The sequence below is a fragment of the Camelus bactrianus genome, chromosome 12 (assembly GCF_048773025.1).
Source record: "Camelus bactrianus isolate YW-2024 breed Bactrian camel chromosome 12, ASM4877302v1, whole genome shotgun sequence".
Lineage (NCBI taxonomy): Eukaryota > Metazoa > Chordata > Mammalia > Artiodactyla > Camelidae > Camelus > Camelus bactrianus.
The window spans coordinates 67,329,749-67,349,282 of NC_133550.1; the positions used below are offsets into that span (position 1 = coordinate 67,329,749).

General features: G+C 50.6%; 1 protein-coding gene across 15 annotated transcripts in view; it reads left to right on the forward strand.

The window, feature by feature from the left end:
- Window positions 1–19,534, forward strand: part of LOC141579470 (uncharacterized) — a 61,899-nt gene that overhangs the window by 8,254 nt on the left and 34,111 nt on the right. For 5 of the 15 annotated variants that reach the window (XR_012510995.1, XM_074375724.1, XM_074375726.1 and 2 more), the window contains exon 1: window positions 15,981–17,262. The exons of 2 other annotated variants lie outside the window; for them this stretch is intronic. Coding sequence is in view for 6 of the 13 variants with exons in the window: in XM_074375724.1 (XP_074231825.1) it covers window positions 16,554–17,262 (709 nt within the window). In the remaining 7 variants the exon portion in view is untranslated. Of the gene's footprint in view, window positions 1–15,978; window positions 17,263–17,342; window positions 17,483–19,534 lie in introns of those variants that run through there. 8 more of the 15 variants (XR_012510998.1, XM_074375727.1, XM_074375734.1 and 5 more) reach the window with 5 other exon arrangements.

Sequence of the window (19,534 nt, forward strand, 5' to 3'; positions counted from 1 at the left end):
AAGGCTGTTCAGGTGTGGCCGTGAGGGCCTGGTGCTCCTGGCCGTGGGGTGAGGGGTTGTCACTGGGCAGGGAGACCATGGCAGCATCTTCCATTGTCTGCCTGGGAGAAAGCAGGCTGCGTGCGAAGCCCGCTCACAGCCAGACACCTCAGTTTGGAGACACTCTCCCAGTCGCACAGGCCCAGGGTCTGCACATGGGCAGGGACCGCTGTGTTGGGCAGCGTGGGTTTAGCGGTCCCTGTGGCCCCCCTCCTCCAGAGTTCGGGAGACTGGTTTTTCTGCTGCTTTTTTGCTGGTGGCCCTTCTTGGGCAGGGTAAAGGATGCTTCCACTGGCTACTCAAGGCTCCAGCAGCCCTGAAAGCTGAAAGAATGGGTCTTGACGCTGCAAGCTTCCAGGACGAGGGGGGACTGCTGCAGAGGGTTCTTCGGCCGTGCTCCCAGACGCCAGGGGGACGGCACAAAGGGCTGGCTTCAGGGTACAATAGTGGGGCGGTTAGTCACAGTGCCGGGCAGCGGGCAGGCAGACAGAGCTCCCTGTGTCTGCGCCTATTCGGGCTGGGCCCTGCAGCCTGATTTCCCCTGCCCCTGGCCTTTTGTTTGCACCCGTCCCTGCTCCCCGATTAACCCCCTGCTGCCCGCCCCACGGCCCACCTGGCCACCTGGCTGGGGCATCCTTACCAGGCTCTGGTTTCCATCAGCCACCCTGGCCAGAGGCAAGCTTCTTCTTGAAGCCGGGCTCAGGCCTGCGTGATTTCATTGGCATCTCTGGGGACAGAGGCATTGGCACAGCTCCGTCACCATCACCGTGGCTGGGCAGCATTTGTGGGCTTGAGGACCGGTTTTGTGTGACTTAAAGATCCATCAGCATTTGAGAGTATTCACCATGCAAGGGCTGGGCATTTCTGGAAACAATGAAAAGCCAAAACTGTGAAAAATTAAGGAGTGGCCCTGAAGCTGGTGCCGGTACTGCCTGTTTTAAAGTGAACAGACTGACATAAATATTTTAATCCTGTGCATAGATAGATGGATAAGATAAAATAAATTAGTCATGTCCCAGCCCTGTCTGGGGACTGAAGCAGGACTTCTGTCAGCATTTGCTGTTTGGTAGTTACAATTAAAATCACCCCTTCTAGGTTGCAATTCTGGCATCTCAGAGATGGAATTAGCTGTTTGTTGTAATTTGACAGTTAAACTATTAACACGTGGAGAAGGTAACTGCCCCCCAAAAAGGCATAAAACACAGTTAACAGTCTCTCTCACTCTCTTTAACTTAAAAATGATCTGTGCAGAGATTCTGCATTTTGGCTTTTCTTTGCTAAATTAAAGTGGCATGTGTTTTTATTTTAGAAGGCAGGGATGGTTTGCTGTGCCCTGTGTGAGGCGGGGAAGTAAAATAAAGGGCCTTTTGAAAATGTGTCCATCTACTACAGCTGAAAAATCCAAGAGCCAGACATTTTTTTTTCCCCTTGGAGGAAATAAATGTCTCCAATTTATTCATCTTACCTGTTGATTACATTTGGTAATTATTTTATTGTTGAATCCTTATCTAGAATTGAAGATGTCTTTGGAATATCAAAAACCTAGTTCTGTTTGGTCCATGAGACATTGGTGCCTCTCTGTTAAAAATCACTTAACGCCGCATCCGGGCCCAGGCGGCTCTCTGGACGGAGCACGGACTGTGTACATCCGGCTTCTGCCTTCAGAAATTAAGTGATGGAAGGCTTATGGTCAGCTCACATCATTTCGTTCTGATTTCTTTTAAACCAGTGAAGATGATTTTAGCACAAAGAGTGATGTATCTTACTTGCATTCTGAGAGCCATTGGATTTTCAAGCCGGAATACAATTTTTTTTTTCAAAATCCAAATTTAGAAATTGCCTTTTAGAGTAGAAAACAGCATGCTGGTTCGCCTTTTCGCTCACTTTAAAAGAAATAGACTTCAGATCAAATACATTTGATTCGTAGATTTTTTTTCCCGTCCGTTGTTATCGAGGGGCTGGAAATAGCCCACTTTTACAAAGTAACGTAAGAAAAGGCATGTTCCCACACAGGCATAGAGTCCTTCTGGGGTGGACCCAAGCCCCAGAGGGGCCACGGACTTATACTTGAGTCACTGTCCTGTGCACATTTTTCCTTCCCAGGAGGAGTGTGGCATTCAGCCATAAAGTCATCAAGTGAAAAAAAGACAGTCCCTGCCTGCCTGAGGCACAGTCACACCACACACCTCTCGAGAGATAAAGGGACCCTGTGCAAATACCATTGTTTTAAAGCAAACCCCACACAATCTTCACTAATTGCAATTCTGCCCTGGCCATAGGCACTAGCTCCAGTAATGGAAAAAAAGGAAAAAATTGGAATAATGGGAAACACACTTGATCCCTGGGGAAACTGTCTCCCCTGCAGGAAGGTACTGGGATGAGAGGTCTGGAAGCTGCCATGGGGACATGGGAGACTCAAAGCCTCCATTCAAATCTTGGGGCTCTTAACTTCTCTCCTCCACTCCTCAGTTTCCCACATTTCAGATGAGAAAAAAAAATGACCTCAGCGCACTGTCCAGGGTTGTTGCAGGAATATCTCAGCGGCAGCCAATATTTGCATAGCAGAGCTGCCCGGTTTCATTTTCTGTTTGAATGTGTTTCTCTAAAAGGTAAAGTGCTGGAGACACGTGAGCTGCCGTTATCAACCTAATAACTTTCCTGGCAATATATGGTCATTATTGTTTATGTTTAACTCATAAATAGCGATAGTAACGTATCTTATTCTTGAAATGAATTATGACATAATACATGCAGCTTTATCAGTAATACGACCCCTTGCTGATTACGGAAGCAGCACATGCTCATCGTAGAAATTTTGGAAAATGCAGAGAAGTGCATGGAAGGGAAGTCATCCTCCCCACTCCAGCTCTGGTCACGCGTCCACATCTTTCCTGCGAGGTTTTCTTCTCTGCCCTGTGGATTCTTGGAGCCCGTACTTTCGGATGACTCCATCATGCTTTTTGGCTGGGGTCTCCTGTCTTCTTTGAGCTTCTGTTCTCTAGGGGCGGCCCCTCCCTCTGGTGCCCAGGCCACCACCTTCAAGCAGGCTGGGCACAGGGCCTGGCATTCAGGGAGACGACCTCAGGTTCTATGGCTCCCAGCCCCCTTCCCCTGCCCTTCCGGGAGCCGTGTCGGGGCAGGCCAGACAGACTGCCAGTACGACCCCGTGGCAGAGTCCAGGCTGACTCAGGGCATCGGGGACATGGGGCGAGTGGCAGGAAACACAGTGTCTCACGGTGCCCAGGCCTTGGGGATGGAGAGGAGCACAGCTGGGCCTTCTCCATGCGGGATGGGGCCGGGAGGTGGGAGAAGCGGGACCCCACAGCCAGGAAAGTGGTGAACAGCAGGCCTGAGGTTTGAATTCTCAGCACAGAAAGCCACTTGGGCTAAATCACCCCTTAGACGGGCAAAGTTTCATCAGAGCTGTCAAGATAATGTTTCCAAGGTGTTCAGCTTTCTGGTTCTGACTGAAACTCACCAGGCGATTGGAGGTTAATGCCAAGTGACTTGGTAGGCAGAAATAGGCCAGCACTTTAGTACAAGGGCACAGTTCCCAAACGCTGTGTTGCAATCAGGCACGGGCCTCGTCTGGTCCCACAAATCCATCAGGCAAAAGTTCGCCATTACCAGGCCTCTGGAAGGGGAAACAAACTGATTTCCATATTGTTTTCTAGAGTAACTGACATCCGAAGTGAATTCTAGAATTTCTAAGTTCATTTCTGCTATGATAAATGGAGTCCATGGGGTCTGCCTTGACCCCCTTGGATAATGCAGTGCCTTCATCATCTTAACAGATCATTAGAGATTTATTAACAGCCCACACTGCAGATAGACTTCACCGGCAAGGCTGCTAGTTGTGGTGTTAGTTATAGTAGAGAAATATTAGCGAGAACTGAAATTTGTAATAGTCATAGGAAATGCTGAGTGAATTATCACATAAGAATAAAATGGAATATTGTGTCACTATTAAAATGCTGTTGACAAAGAGTTTGTAATAGCATGGGGACATATGGGATGCAACATTTTACGAACAGTAAATATGTATGTAAATTATGTAACTGTACGCACATGTTCACTGCTGGGAAGGAAATGCATTAGAGTATTATTTTCTGGATAATGGCAAATAGGTGAATTTTCGTTTTTTCCATGTATTTTGTACTTGAATTATTTATACTTTATACTCACTACTTAAATTATCTCTATCTTAAATATCTATTTTCATATTTTACTTTTAAATTACTTATACTTTATTGTCTGCCTTCCGTAAACATGTGGTATTTTTCTAAGCAAGAAAAATCATTTTTTGTTTGGTTTGGGTTTTTTTGGTTGGGGCGGTGGGTAATTAGGTGTTCTGATTTATTTTTAGAGGAGGTTCTGCGGGTTGAACCCAGGACCTTGTGTATGCTAAGCATGCACACTACCACTTGAGCTGTACCCTCCACCAAGAAAAATCATTTTTAAATGAAGTAGATTTAAACATCTACTTCATTTACAATTTTTTGTTAATTTGTTAATTTTGTTAATTAAAATTAAAATTTTTGTTAATTAAAGAAATTTTTTAATGAAGTAGAATCATTCTACTTTATTGGGAGTAGAAATATAGACAAATGGCTTATTTTTCCTTCAATACTGTGGATAGAAGGCAAGTAGCAGAATTATTCGTTAGGCCAACAAATGTATATAGTAAGTAAATACTGTTTGTTCTCATAAAAGATTTGTACATTGATAGCTTATTAATCAAACGCTACATGCATTCCCTAAACAAACATACATACTTGCACAACCAGGGCACAAAAATCTCAACTAAGATTTTGTGTGAACTTAAGGAGAAGTATTTTTGTCCCCTAAACAATACCATCCAGAAATGAGAAAAAAGGCATTCTTGTTCTTCTTGGCTATTTGGTCCAGTGATTCCCCACTCCCCTGGTGAGACTGCTTGATTCCGAGTTTGGGCTTTCTGCTTCTACTGGTTGTTTTTTAAGGGCAATTTAAAAGATCCTGCAAGTTCTTATCTGGAGAAGAACACAGATCTTGGATTCATACTGCCAGATGATACACTGCGGTCTTTGGGTAGAACTCTTAGCGGTTTATTTATACTCTCATTTATTTTCTTTTAAAAGAAAGAAAGAAAACAATTTTTTTTCCAGCTTGTACTTCCCAGGACTTCTATATTTCAAAATATTATTCTGCACTCTTAAGTCACCTGCTAATTCACAGCCGGGGGATACATTGCTTGTAACAAGACAAGAGGCAGGAATTTTCTTTTGTGAGCATAATGCTACAGGATTTTGTGATATGGAAAATTCTGTCCATCTTACCGTCTAAAATATCTGAGCCTTGCGGCAAGTGCCATTTGCTCTCCTGTAAAATCCGTTCCCTATACCAGCAGTGTTGGAAAGGGTAGAATCTTAAAAAATGCAGTGGTCCGGAAATAACTCACTGCCCCGGTTGGTTTACAAGGCCCGGTGGGAGGCTGTCAGACTGACCCCCGCTCCGGACACCACGTGGCGCAGGTGAGCCGCGGCCGCGGGGACCCCGTCCAGGACCTGGGCCGGCTCGCCGCCTGCGCACGGCTGACACGAAGGGCCTGCGGCCTCAGTTTCCCCCGCTGCCTCCGCGGGTGGGGGCGGAGGCGAGGCTGGCGGCGGCCCGGACGGCGGGGACCCGGCGGGAAGGGGTCTGCACGCGTCGGGCCGGGCCAGCGGGGAGGCGCCCGGCTGGGAGGTCCCGCGGCCTCTGGGGCGCGACCCTCTAATCCGCTTTAGTCAATATATTGTGCGCTTTACTTAGGCAAAGTAAACAGGGCGGGCCAACAAAGCGGCGGCCGCCGGCCCGCGACTCCCTGACCCCGGGGTCGCGCCCTTTGTTCGCCCTCAATGGGGCCGCCCCGTCGCCCGCCCGCCCGCGGCTAATTGGGGCGCGTGCCGCCTCCGCCGCCGCCGCGGACCCCGGCCCCGGCTCGGACAGAGACTCGGACCCCAGCGCGGAGTCCGACCCCGGAACCGGACCCGGACCCGGTTCCGACACGGATTCGGACCCTGGACCCCAACGCAGATCTGGACACCTGCTGGGACTCGGACCCCGGACCCAGATCCAGATGCGGGTCAAGATTCGGACTCGGACCGGGACCCCGGCTTGGACCCTGACACCTGCCTGACGCAGACCCGGCTTCGGCTCCCGGCTCGGACCGCGCAAAGCGCGCCCGCCCCCGACTCAGACTCCAAGGCCCCCACGTACGTGGACCCGGCCGCAGGCTCAGACTGCAGGCTCCGCTCCCCACTTGATGTGGACCCCAGGCTCCAGATCTGATGCCACCCGGCCCGGCCCTGGCCCTGCCTCGGCTTCGTCCCCGCGGAGCCCTCTCTCCGCCCTGGGCCGGGAGCCTGGGGGCTGCATGGAGGAAGCGCGCGAGACCTCCGGGCCTCCAGAGCAGGTGCAGACCCCGTCGTGTCACCTGCCCCGCCCAGACCCGGCGGGACGAGACTAGCCGCAACCCGGTTGCCCACCCCGGTGGCCGACGCGCTGGTCCGCCGACGGAGCCCAGGCAGCCACCGCGGCCGCGTGGCGCCTGCCACCCGGGGGGTGGGGGCCGCGACGGCACCGCTGCACGGGTCCCAGGCCAGGAGCCCGGCTGGAGGCGTCGCTCTGCAGGGCCCTTGTGGACTGCGACCGACCCGCCGGCTGAAGTGCAGAGAGGAGAGGTCTGCGGGAAAACAAGGCACATGTGTTTTTCTTTCTCTGCTCTTCATTTCTGTGGAAGTCCCGCAGATGGGAAAGAAAAGGTGCTCCAGGAAAGCAGAATCCAGGGTCCCCTGTGATGAAAAACAGGAACCTTCACACCCATCTGCACTGGGCTTTCGTTGTCTCCGAGGCCCTTCTTTTCCCTCCAAATCACAACCTTTACAGAGTCTTGGGGATAGTTCTAGGTGGGACCTACCAGGCCCAGAGTGATGAAAACAGCTGACACTAAATTCAGCCCTGACCATCCCATGTCCCCTATGTTCTTTGTTTTTTCCTCAAATGCTGGACAAGGTTATAATTTTTATCCCAAGCAGCTTTTGAGACTTAGCTCCTTGTAACTTTTTTTTTTAAGGTTTTGTCTGATTTTAAAAAGCACTTTCTCTTGTAATTAGGTGCAAAAAGGAGGCAAGAGAAAGGCGTCTTGGAAGCCTTTGCCTTTGAAAATGAACAGGGTGGCTTCACGTTCTCCGCCAAGCCAGGCAAGGCCTCTGGCTCGCGCCTCGTTTATTTCATAGTTTTGTTCACCTGGCTCTGCCAGGGAGCCTTTTAAAAATGTTAAGTTTCTTCCTGTGCTTGCCGTTTGTGCAGTGGACTATTCTGCCGTGGAATTTGGCTTTTGGGGAACACTTGGTGTTCTGCAGTTCGGGGCCGTGCCTTGCTGTCCCGAGGATGAGCGGGCGTTGGGTCGGTGCGTATCATGAACTAGGGGGAGGCAGGGGCTTCAGGAAATTTCTCTGTGTGGTGCAGATCTCTCCTGGAAAGGGAAGCCCTTTGGAGACAGACTGCTGGTATCTCCTTCAATACAACCATTTCCAAAATAACCCAGTTCCCTCTTTTTTCACCTCTTTCTCAATCATGTGCCCCTGCAGAATGCTGACTTCCAGGCCCCTGGCCCTGGACATCCCTCCAGGAGAGAACTGCCACCATGAGCCTCTCTGAGGGGAGCCGGTCATGAGTGATCCTGGCTGACTTGAGACTTTGAGGTTTTCCCAGACCATCATTGTCACCTGTTTGGCCTTTTATACTGAGACCACGGGCAGGGACCTGCCAGGTTCACAGGGGGCCGCAAGTCAGGGAAGGCTCAGGTGGGGCTCAGAGCTATGGTGGTTGTGTGGCTGGGGAGCCCCTGGTTGCAGGGTGTCTGCACACCAACAGGAAGAAGGGTGAACGGGGGGCATTGGGGCCCCACCACTCCGTTGAGGCGGCTTTGTTCCGAGGACTCTGGCAGGCCCGGCGTGGGGAGCTCAAGTTCGTGCTTTTACACCGGAGGTCGATGCGTCCAGCCCAGTTGTGTGGGGGCGACGAGGATGCACCTGCAGGGGAGGGTGGACGCTTCAGATGACCGGAGCCGGCTGCGGGGGCGGGGGATTGCCAGAGCTGGCCAGCTCAAAGCAGTTCTGGGCTCCATGTTTCAATGGAGTTCTGTTTTTCCCGGGAACTGTTCTTACCTATAAAATAAGCCTGCACATGCGTGAGCGTGAAGGGATGGGTGGTGATATGTTCTGTTAAAAAAAACAACGAAGGGGCGTGTGTGCCTGCAGTGGTTGGGGGTCCCAGGTCGGTACAATATTGTGCCAAATCAGTATTCCACCCGCTCAGGCCTCAGTTTCTCTGGTCTTTAAGGAGGTGTGACATTTCTTGTTGTCTTCTCGGGTTGTGAGGATACGTGAGACAGGGCTCAGAAATTTACGCACCCCGTAAATCATGAACCGCATGCTCTCCACACACGAGACGCTGTCCTTATCACCTTAGCAAAAACCTGCACTAGGAGCCGTTGTTTTTAATGAAAATGTTCAGTGACTCCCGTGGTACCTGGCACAGACTAAATGCTTGGGGTGCTTTTGTTGACTTGAACTATATCAAAACCCTCGGCGATGGTATAAGAAGGTGTGGGCCGAGCATGGTGAGAATTTGGACAAACTGCAGAGCATCCCTGCCTCTCCAAGGCCTTTGATCGTGATAACAAGTTGGTCCCTAACTTGGGGGATTGGATTTGGTGGTTTGGAGACCCTCCTCCTCCTGGCATGGATGCCGAGAGCCCTGAATGTTTATCCCAGGCTTCAAGGCTCTCTTTGCAGCCTCACCCAGCCTGGCTTGGGTAGGGATCTGCAGGGCCCAAACCCCGGCCCAGGCCACACAATTTGACCTCCTTTCCCAAGGGATCTGGTGCACGTGGCTTCCGAGAGGACAGCACACCTCGGCCCCGGCCCCTAGCCTCACTCCCCGAAGCTGCTCTTGCCATGTTTGTCCTAACAGGGCTGAATGAGGTCAGCTTGGTTTGCCATTCACAAAATGGCATGTATATATATATGTATATATACATGCATATATATATATATGTATATATATATTTATTGCAGGGAAAGTTTTTCTCTATCTGAGGTCAGTCTCGTTATCTACAGCAGGTTATGTTTTCACTGGCTTTTGGTGTTTGCACATGTGTAATGAAAAAGGGAGGAACCTGAACAGAATACAGGTGAGGCCTGCCCTTTGTCTGGGCTTGAGGATCGCCACCAGGACCTCAAGTCGGCCCCAAGCCGTAAGGGCAGCAGAACTTGTATTTCTGTGCGTGCACACACACACACACACACACACATCCCAGGATACCATCTTCGTGTTGCTAGCATTAATGTTCTAATATTAAAGTTTGAGGCACCCACAGGCTGTCTTAAAAGGCTCATTCAGCCTGCCTGCCTTGGAGCTATTTTATTTATAAGCCTTCTGTCACGTCAAAGAACTCTGTGTTTCTGGTAGACTGTGTTCGGGTGGTTGAGTGTTTTGGTTTTTGGCTACAGCTGGTGAATTTTTCCGAATCTGTAGATCCAGGTGTGCGTTGAGAAGTTTTTTCCCAACACAAGAAGTTTCCCAGTGAGCCTTGGAGTCCTCCTAGAAATTTCCGGCATTCTGTGTGTGAGAGACTGCCAGCTTCAGAGAAGCTGTGAGTGAGGGAAGGAGGTGGCGGGCTGCATCCACTGTTTCCCCTCAGACACGGAGGCAGGGAGAGACTCTTGTAGCACGTTTAGAATACAGGGCTGAAAAACTGGTTTATCAGTAAGATACTAGGAAAGGCACAAACCCTTGAACATCGTGGAAAGCCGAGCCTGGGAGTGAAAATGTCCACATCTCTCTTTATTTTCAAACCCATTTTAAAAATATGTATTCATCATATAAAAATTATACAGACTCCTATTTTCAAGGTTAATGTCACCCGTGGTCTGATTGCCTATATTACCACTTTCTTTTGGTTAAAAAAAAAAAAGAACTTCTTGTTCCTTTAAAATTAGGAATTACACCCAAAGTTGCTCTATAAATAGCAAGAAACAAAACAGAACAAAAGCATTGGCTTTCTTTTTCAGTATTTTTTTTTTGCAGCCATTAAATATTATCTTGTCTTGCAGTGATAAATTTAGGTGAGACATTTTTTCACTTTTTGAAGCGAGGATGTATATGAAAAATCCAACCTTAACCCTAACTTTCTGCTAACCGGATCTGAAAGCTATGATATTTAGACATAGTCAGGAAAATGAAACTGTCATTATATATAACGCAAAGTACTTGCTTGTGTTGTGTGAAATCATGTTAGATTTTTAAAAAATAAAATGGGAGTATTCCAATAAACAAGACCAGTGTGGTTGAATTTTAAACAATTTGTAACACCCCCACCCCTCAAAAAACCCCTCATTCGACATAGGTCCTTTTTGCAGGCAGCTTAAGTTTTGTTGCAATCATTTTAAAGAAGTGATCTGTGAAATCTTGATTTTAAAATAAGTTCCTGTTGTCCCTTGCAATTTAGTAGTGAACCGTCTGAGCTCTAAATCAGAGTTTATTTCCTTACTTTTTTTTCCTTTAGTCTAGAGGGCTTATAATTTACCTAACTTACTGAAGGGCTGTGTGGTTAAGAAATGGTACTAAAATTTTCAGTTCATCTGTGAGGAGGGAAAAAATTAACTTGCATTAGGATTTCAGCATTATTTAAAAATTAAAAAAATAAACATTTGAGTTTTTAAAGTTTAAAATTGCTTTAAATTCTTAATAGCTAAATTCTTCTTAGATACAATTCAAAAAGAATAATGATTATTTCAGGCCCCTATAAAGGATTGATAAGATACAAAAAATACTTCAAAAAAATTGAGGCTTTTCAACTATGAAAGGAAGGCATCCGTTGGACATCAAGAGAGTAAAATTCTTTTCAAATTTTCTGATGTCTTTTAATTTTCATGAAAATTCATCCCTGCTTCTACTAGAAACTGTTCAAGTTCAAATTCTAATAGATCTTTAATTGCTAATAAAAATTGCTATGAGTGGCACAATAAATTCTTTAGAAAAATGTTAATTTCCCAATTTATGATTCCATTTTAGAAATTGTAGACTTGAGCAACCAAAATAAGCAAATTTAGCACCCATGTCTCTTTGAAAGGTAATTTTGATTTTAAAAAAAATTTAGTCTGTACTGTGCTTTTTCTCATTCCTTTTACGAACCCAAGAATCTAGCGTTGGCATTTGATATATGTGTCTATAATCAGGGATATTGGCCCATCATCTTTAATTTCTTTTTTCTGATTTGCATTGTTACTATGTTGGAATGGGGAATATTCACTGTAATTCCTCATCTATGAGGGAAAAAATCCCATAGTAGCATGTATGTATTGCATATAGTATGTTCACGTATTTAGATATATGATCGAGCACGTTTATTGCACACTTCTGGTTATTTTATGCATATCTTTTAATTGAAAAATAATAATAAACTCCTTAAAGAATGCTTTCAGGGTTAATAGATGGTGTTACATGCACAGGTAACATCATGGCAAGTGAAAGTATGGACTTCCAAAGTGTGTTAAATATGATAAAACAGCTGCTCACAGGTTTCATCCGGCGGCGAAGGGGTGGCCAGGTGATGGGTGTGGAGCTCTGCTGGTCCCTGGGCACGCTGCTGATCATTGTCAGCTGCAGGCGCGCTATGTCTGTTCTATACATACATACATACATATATATATATATATTTTTTTTTTTTTTTTAAGAAAAGATATAGAAATTGTTCTGCTGGTATGCTTTTTTGGTGGGGACAGGGTGGCTCCTAATGCAGTCTCCTGCCCTGTGCTTTGTTCCTCACACATGCTTGTCCCATGGCCAGAGTTTCATTTCTGTTGCCAGTGAACTCACACCAAGTTTGACATAAGACTGAGTAAACTCAAGCAAAAGATTCTGAAAAATGCTTCATTATGTCTGGGAGGAAAGAATCCTTTCTCTGGATGCTTGAGAGTAAAAATGAACGCTTCATAAAGAGCAGCACAGGTTATTACGAAATAGATGTATCCAAACGGAATCCCAGACCTGCAAACTACTTGGAGACAAAGGCAGAAGGAAAAAAAAATCGTAAGCCTGGTTTGCCTTTGCACGCAGTACCCAGCGCTTCTTAGAGGCTCTTCTAAAGAACACACTGTCTGGGGTGACTGAGGAAGTGGCATCCTACAAACTGGCAATCTCGGTTTTACTGGGCTGGCTTGAAAATCATCAGAGTCTTGGGTGGACAAGTTGAATGTTCGAAACCCAAGTGGAAATGTAAGTTTTCACTCACACTCATCCTGCTTGCTTTCATTAGATTAAATGCATCTGTTTACTAAGTCCTCGGAATGCTTTGGATACCAAAAATCTTAAAACTACTGAATGTTGCTAGGCTGAAAAAAGGGAAACTAAACTGAACTGCCCCGGCCTCGTGAGGCTGGACTGCGGCCGAAGACGGAGCCGGGGCATAGCAGGAAGTGGCCAGCCACATTCCCATTAGGCAAATCTTGGAAGAAATCAGGAAAAAATAACTGTATAAGACTGATACTATAAACATCCTGGTATAGTGAGAGCCTTCCTTTTTCAAATATCGGACCGCGGGCATGGTGCGGCCCGCGGGCACACACCAAGTTCTTCCTCCAGGAAACTTGTCCATCGTAATATTCTTCAACAGCATAACTTCCCAGGAATCCTTTCTGATAATGTAAGCACCTTTTTAAAATATTATTTACTTTAAATAATAAAATACGGTAACGAGTTGAAAAAAGACCTTAGAAAACCTGAAACCTGAAAAATACCCAATAGAGTTGCCCACGTGCTATTATTTTCCTCGCATAAAGCAGAATTTGATTTCTGAATTTGCAACCAAATTATATGTAAATCCTTGCCAAGTATAGAGAGGATAAAAAAGAATGTGTGTTCTCGAATATTATCCTGACTCACCCAATTTCTTGTTTTACCAAATAAAAATTGAGAGGAGGAGAAAGGCATTAAATTAACCGATTACTGTGTGTGAGAGCAAGAAAAAAAATCAGCTAATTAAAACGTTAGCAAGCTGGTATGATTTCAGGTGAAAATTACAAAGTTAATATCCTGGCATTTAGTCATTGCCTTCAGTAATGATACAGTTGTCAAATTTGTATTTGTGCCAATGGAACAAAAGTTGTAAGTGGCATAATGGAAGATAATCTCTTTTTTTGTGTGGCTTTTTTAATTCAATGTTTTAATCCACCCATTTAATCACAAAACATATATCACATTAGTTATAATATTTATAGTGTTTAGGAAAGTGATTATAAATAGATTGTAGGTGTGGTTGTTGGATGTGTTGGTTGTGGTATTTGTGTATGTGTGTGTTTGTGAACGTTATCTCAAAGGTATGAAGCATTCTAGAGTTCGCACTTGGGAATGTTTTATGTGAGAATATTAACCATATATTTATTTTCAAAAATCCCCTTTTGGTCATTACCGAGCTTGCTTATTATTTTGAAAAAAACAAGATTTGGTATTAAAAGTTCCTGGTACTTACAGAATTTAGATTTCTGCCTTCAGCCCAGTCTCTAACGCATTTTTGTTGTTCTAGAGTCCCCAGGGTTGCTAAACCACAAAATGTCTTTAATATGTTTTTTATAAAGTAGTTGAACCATCCCGTAAAGAGGGGAAGGGGGTACTTATCATGGCAGTTAGCAGATGGGCCCTTCCTTGGTGTGGCCAGAGCAGGAGTGGGTGACAGCAGTATCTCTGGGGCTTTTGGAGACTGCCCTGCACATACTCATCTCGTGGGAACGTTTTCTCTTACTCCACACGTCCTAGTCAGGGCTGGGAATTGTAATAGTGAAGAAAATGATAAAGGACTGTGCTAGACCAGAGAGGCTGTTTTTCCCTGCGGGATTGTTAGAACATGGGTGCTGCGTTCCCGAGTCTCAGGCTGCTGAGAACGTCCTTTTCTGAGGAAAGAAGTGGTGGACCCCCTTAGTCCTTGAAGCTGGGAGGGCCACCCTGGACCTTCCTCAAGGAAAGAGTGAAACCCACCCCACTGTGAAATCACCCCTGCTTGGGCTGTCTCTGCTTGGTGTCCGCAGCTGTGGAAAGTGAAAGTTGGCCAGGATTTCAGTGAAAAGATTAACTGGAAACCGTGTCTATTCCACTTTCCAAAACTGAATTTTCTCATAAGAAAGAAAAAAAAGCTATCCCTAGAAAGAAGAGGCCATGGTAAAAATCCTAACCTACAGGGAAGTCATTTTGGAAGAGTTCTTAATTGATCCTGGTTTTTCTTCCTTCCTTCCCCTCCAAGTCGTACATGTCATACAGTGGTGGCAGTTACGTGTGTGTCTAGCACGATTCAAGGCCAAGGTCATGGGGGTCTAGGGAGCCTTCAAGATGGGTGAGTGGGCCTCAGAGGCCCCAGCTGAGCTGCTCCAGCTGCCCCAGCCCAGCCTTGCCCCTGTGCCCAGGGCCCCCTGCCTGGGCAGTCCAATCCAATGTGGAATGGAGTTTCCTGGGAAGCAGGGCACACGAGGAACTTTTGAATTTACCAATGGCATAAAAAGTATATATATTTTTATGACAACGGGCAAGTTTCAATTGGTTGACAGAAATGGCGAGATGTGACGTCAAGGGACACTGGTTAGAATGCCAAGGCCGGCTTGTGTGTGTGGGGGGGTAGACAGGCACAGAGAGACACTGGGATGGGGCCCAGGAGGCCTCATTTCTCTCGGGCCCCTGACGCGGCATCCGGGGACAACCAGGTCCATCTGGCTCTGAGCAAGGGCATGTCCAGGCAGGGGGATGGGGTCCCAGCAGAGTGACCCCATATCGGCGTCCCCAAGCGCCAGAAACCACTCAGGCGCTCCTGCCAAACAGGCAGAAAAAGCAGCTGCGGCCTTCTTGTCATTCTAACCAGTGTCCGGACTCTGGAGCCCGGCTGGTCGCGACCGCGGGAGAGGGCGCGGGAAGGAACCGCGCGACCGGGGGGCAGCAGTGTAGTCGTCCGGCTCCAAGACAGCAAAGCTGCGGCCTAGAACTTCTCCCCGCAGCTCCTGCGCCCTGGGCCGGGGTAGCAGGAAGTTGTTTCTGCGGTGAAGGAAGAGAGCGCGGTTGGAGCTGGGCAGCGGCTCCGGGCACAATGCCCCCGCCCATCCCACGCCTCCCCGGGCACCGTGAGGGCCTCCTCTCCGCCAGGCACCTTGCACCCCCCCTATCTCTGGGCACAGTGCGCTGCCCCTTCTACTTCACCAGATCCCCTACACCACGCCACCGACGCTATTGGGCACCGCGCCTCTCCCGCAGCCGGGCGAACAGTGTCGGACGAGCAGCCGCGGGTTCCTTCTGGTGCGCGCCTTGCCCCGGGGGAAGCTTCCTGCCACCATCGACCCTAAGCCCTGTCCCGGAGCCTCGTCTTGCGCTCCACAGTGAACACCAGCCTTGCGGAGATGAGCCCGCCGACCTGGCCGCAGTCCGCGGCGCGCACGGTGCTGCGGTCAGACCGGGGACCGTCGGTCCGCCCGGGGTCCCCAAGCCGGGCCCGAACGTGCGCGCGCGCGCCCCGCTGCCCGCAATCATGGCAGCCGTCGCCTCGGAGCGCAGCCGCCGAGCGCGCTCCGGCAGCCGCCTCGGTGCCAGGGCGGCGGGGGCGGGCCAGGGCCGGGACGTGCGGACCCCAAGGCGAGAAGCAGAAGGCGGACGAGTCCCTGCGGCGCGGTACCCCCTGCCCAGCGCGGGCAGGCGGGCGGGACCGCGCGGGCGGGGAGCGCCTGGGGCGGCGTGCCCGCGGGGGCGCGCACGCGGGGCTGCGGGGCGAGGCGCGGGGCCCGGGCGGCGAATCCGCTGCTCGCGCCGCCAGCCCCGCCCGCGCGCGCCGGCCCCCGGAGGAGGGTGCGCGGCGGAGGGGGGAGTCGGGGAGGGGCCGCGCCCGGTCCTCGCCCGCAGCGGGCACGGCCGGGGGCTCCGGGAGGCCTCGTTGGTATTCTGGGCACAGCCGAAGCCCTGACCTCCCCGCGGAACAGGGGCGCCCGGGAGCGCGGCACGGCCGCCGCCCCCGGGCGGTCCCCCGGGCTGTGGGGCCGTAGGCGCCTTGCTCCCCCCACCCATCCCCTCCTCTCCAGGTCCCCCGTACCCCCTCCCCCGCCCTGATCCGGCGGCGAAGGGGTGGGCAGGGAAACGCGCTCTCTGGGACAGGTGCCAACTCCGAGACAAAAGACATAAAATAGGCGGCAACGGGGGAAGCGCGGCCGGCGCGCTCGGGCGGGGACGGAGGCGCCGCGGGGGCCGCATCCTCGGTGCCGACCGGGGAAAGTTTGGGAAGTCGCCGCGGCGGCTTCGCAGCGGCGGGGGACACACGGGCCAGGCCGCCCTCCGCGCCGCGCCTGCCCTCTCCGCGCCGCTGCTGAATAATTCATGGCGCGGTCGCCGGCCATTAGCATGCACCGGGCGCGCGGTGCGTCTGTGCCCAGCCGCCGCCGCCGCATTCGGCTCCCTGGCCGCGGTAGATGAGCGGCCGCGCGGAGGCCGGGCCCGCGCTGTCCCCGCGCTCGCCCTCCGGTCCGCCTGCCCGAAGGCTCCCATTGTGCCCCGGGCCCGCGCCGCTCGGCCGTCCTGTGACTGCCCGCACCCCGCAGCGCGCCCGACGGCCGGGCGCTGGAAGTTCGGACCCCGGGCACCCGCCCGCCCGCCCTGGGATGCACGTGAACTTGGAGAAAGTCGCGGGGCGCGCCAGCGCGGACCTCCGCGGCAGGGCGTGGGCGCCCCTGGCCCGGCGCGCTTTCGTTTTCGTCCCGGACAAAGGTCCTTCGCGTTGCAGGTCACGGACGTGGAGACCGTGTACTGCGGGGTACTCTTCGGGGAAGTCCAGTTGTTCAAGACAGGGAAGCCGGAGCCGGGAGGAGAGGAGCAGCGCGGTCCGATGCGCGGTGCGGGACCAGGGAAGTGGGGCCTGGCCGTGTGCTTCGCCCGCGCGGTCCCGGAGCTGTCCGGCCCTGCGAAGAGTTGCGGGAGATGGCATCGCTTTGCTCTCTGCCCTTCCGACGGGTGAAGGAGAGAATCATCCGGAACCCAGGACTCACACCGAGGGCCTGTGCAGCCGTGGGCACGACAGCGCAGCGCTGGCCGCGTCCGGGCGGGCGCGTCCCTCCGGCAAGGGCAGAGCAGCCGACCAGCGCGCCCCAGTCTCGGTCGGGTTCAAGTCGACTCTTGGGGACGGTAAGTGGATTTCTCACTTTCGCTACTTAGTGAATATTTAAATATTAATGAAGGGATTTCTAAGAAGATCCCTTCTGTAGAGCAGGCCTTCCACAGACGAGGGGACACGGGAAGGAGGTTGTTCTTGAACCTGAAGCCGCACCAGCAGCTTGCAAGAACTCCAGGGCCGGCATGAAAATTCTGCAACTTGGAATTTGTGAAATACAGCTTCTGATCTCAGGTGTGCAGGCCGTTTGCCAGGGAGAATTATGTTGAACACGTAAAACAGCGTCCGCAGGCATCTTAAAAAGAACAGAAAGAAAAGAGCAAGCATCTGTTTTTAGATTAGATGTTTGGAAGGGTTATTTGGAAGCTACAGTCATTTCTTGAAAAATTGAAATCTTTCATTCATTTCCTAAACCAGCAGCGACTTTTTTTTCCTGCTGGTCAGGCGTTCATGAAGAGCTGGTTTAGGGCGGCCCTGGGTCAGGCATTGGCCGAATGGGCCGGTGGAGTGAAAGGCCTGTGTGTGGAAGCTGGTGTTTATGGTGGCATAAAACGAAAAGCAACTCATAACTTTTCATAATAAATCCCCCTTTATAGGTGGCTCACACACAGGCCCAGCCGGCAGCCCTGGGGAATTTGTGGGGAGCAGAGAGGGGCAGGGGTGAAGGAATGCATGTTTGCCATAATTACAGGGTTTTAAAGTAACACTGAAATTAATTTCTTCAAAGTTGGGCTTTAGAGGCCAGGGCAGTCTCTGTAGGCCAGCACCACATTCGTTTTATTTTGGGTCGTTGGTTCTAACTATTTGGGATTTTTAAAATGCAGGTTTGTACTTGCATGTACCTATCCCCTTAAAATGAAACCCGTAAGTTGGGGGGGGGGTTAAGCCCCCTTTTAAATATGATTGTATCACAGGTGTGATTTCCCCTTTACTCACCTCCATCTGATTGATGTGGTTTGGATAACCTAGCTGGATGCTCTGACCACAAAATAATGGGGGGGGGGCCCTGTTTCCAGACACCCCAGAGCTGTGAGCTGGCACTTGGAGGCCATGTTTCCGGGAACGTGGACAGAGGCCTGAGTGGCCCAGGCCTGCCTCACGCCTCCCTTTCCCTCGGCTGCCTGGTGTCTAGATCTGAGGGGAGAACCATTTCAATAAGGTCTTGCCCACCTGGCACCGAGGCTGAAAGTTTGCTTTGTACTGCAGAGCTGGCTTCGCCATCTTTTTCGCTAGGCCGTCTATGCCCCCAGTCCCCCGTTTTGAATTTGTATTTATGACTTTGTCAGAGGCAGTTGGCAGACATGAAACCTGGGGTGGGACATTCAGGAATGATCTTAGAAACCAGGGGGCACAGCTGCCAAGGCGTGCCACTCCAGCCCGGAGCCGCTGTTCGCCTGGCGTTGGCGGTGATGGGTTTCCTAATTATAAAAAGCCCAAGTTCCATCAAGCGTTGTCTGTAAAATGTGGGAGACGCCTTCTCAGGTCCACAGATGACCTGTAGCATGCTGCATGGGGCGCAGGGTGGTGTGGCATTATGCTTGGGCTGTTGGGTAACCCCCGGGATTAAAACAGACCCTGAAACAAGGGGCATCGGTTGCTCCCTCTCCACAGGCCTATGGGCCAGACACTGGGAGCAGGGAAAGGCCTGAGCATCTGAGGAAGCCCCCCTAGGGCCACTTGGAGGGGGGTACTAGTCATCAAAGATCTGGAGGCCCACCTCCTGCCCCAAGGGTGCCCCTGGCACAAGGAATGTGATAGGGCTGAGAGTCCATGGCAGACAGTGGGCCCTGCCCACAGACAGAGGTCCTGCCTTTGTCCTTGTCCTTAGAGCCAGCCCAGTTCCACTGGAGACTCCCCATGGAGACTCGGGTCCTACCAGGGTTGTCTTCCTGCGTTGGGATGTCTCATCTGGGCAAAATTTATTTTTGAGGACACGCACATGAGAGATGAGGTTCTGAAAATGAAACTGGCACCTGTCTGTTCTTTATCACTCTGGATTTAATAGGAAGAATGTGTTAAGCGGGGGCCAGGGCCTTATGGACTGTGGTGAGCTGGCGGGAGGATGGCCCTGGTGTTCCTGCTTTCTGTTTTAAACCAGAACCAACCCCAGGGAGGGCCCTGGCCTGTACTGAGGCTTCACCATGCCCAGCCTCTGGCCACTTGAGGCCCCAGGTCCCCGGCCTCGTCGTCTTCGGGATGCTGGGGAGGCCAGCAGCTCAGCGCAGGCCGTGTGTGGTGATGAGGCCCCCACCGTGCTCGGGTCTGTATGCCGCCTGAACACGTGCA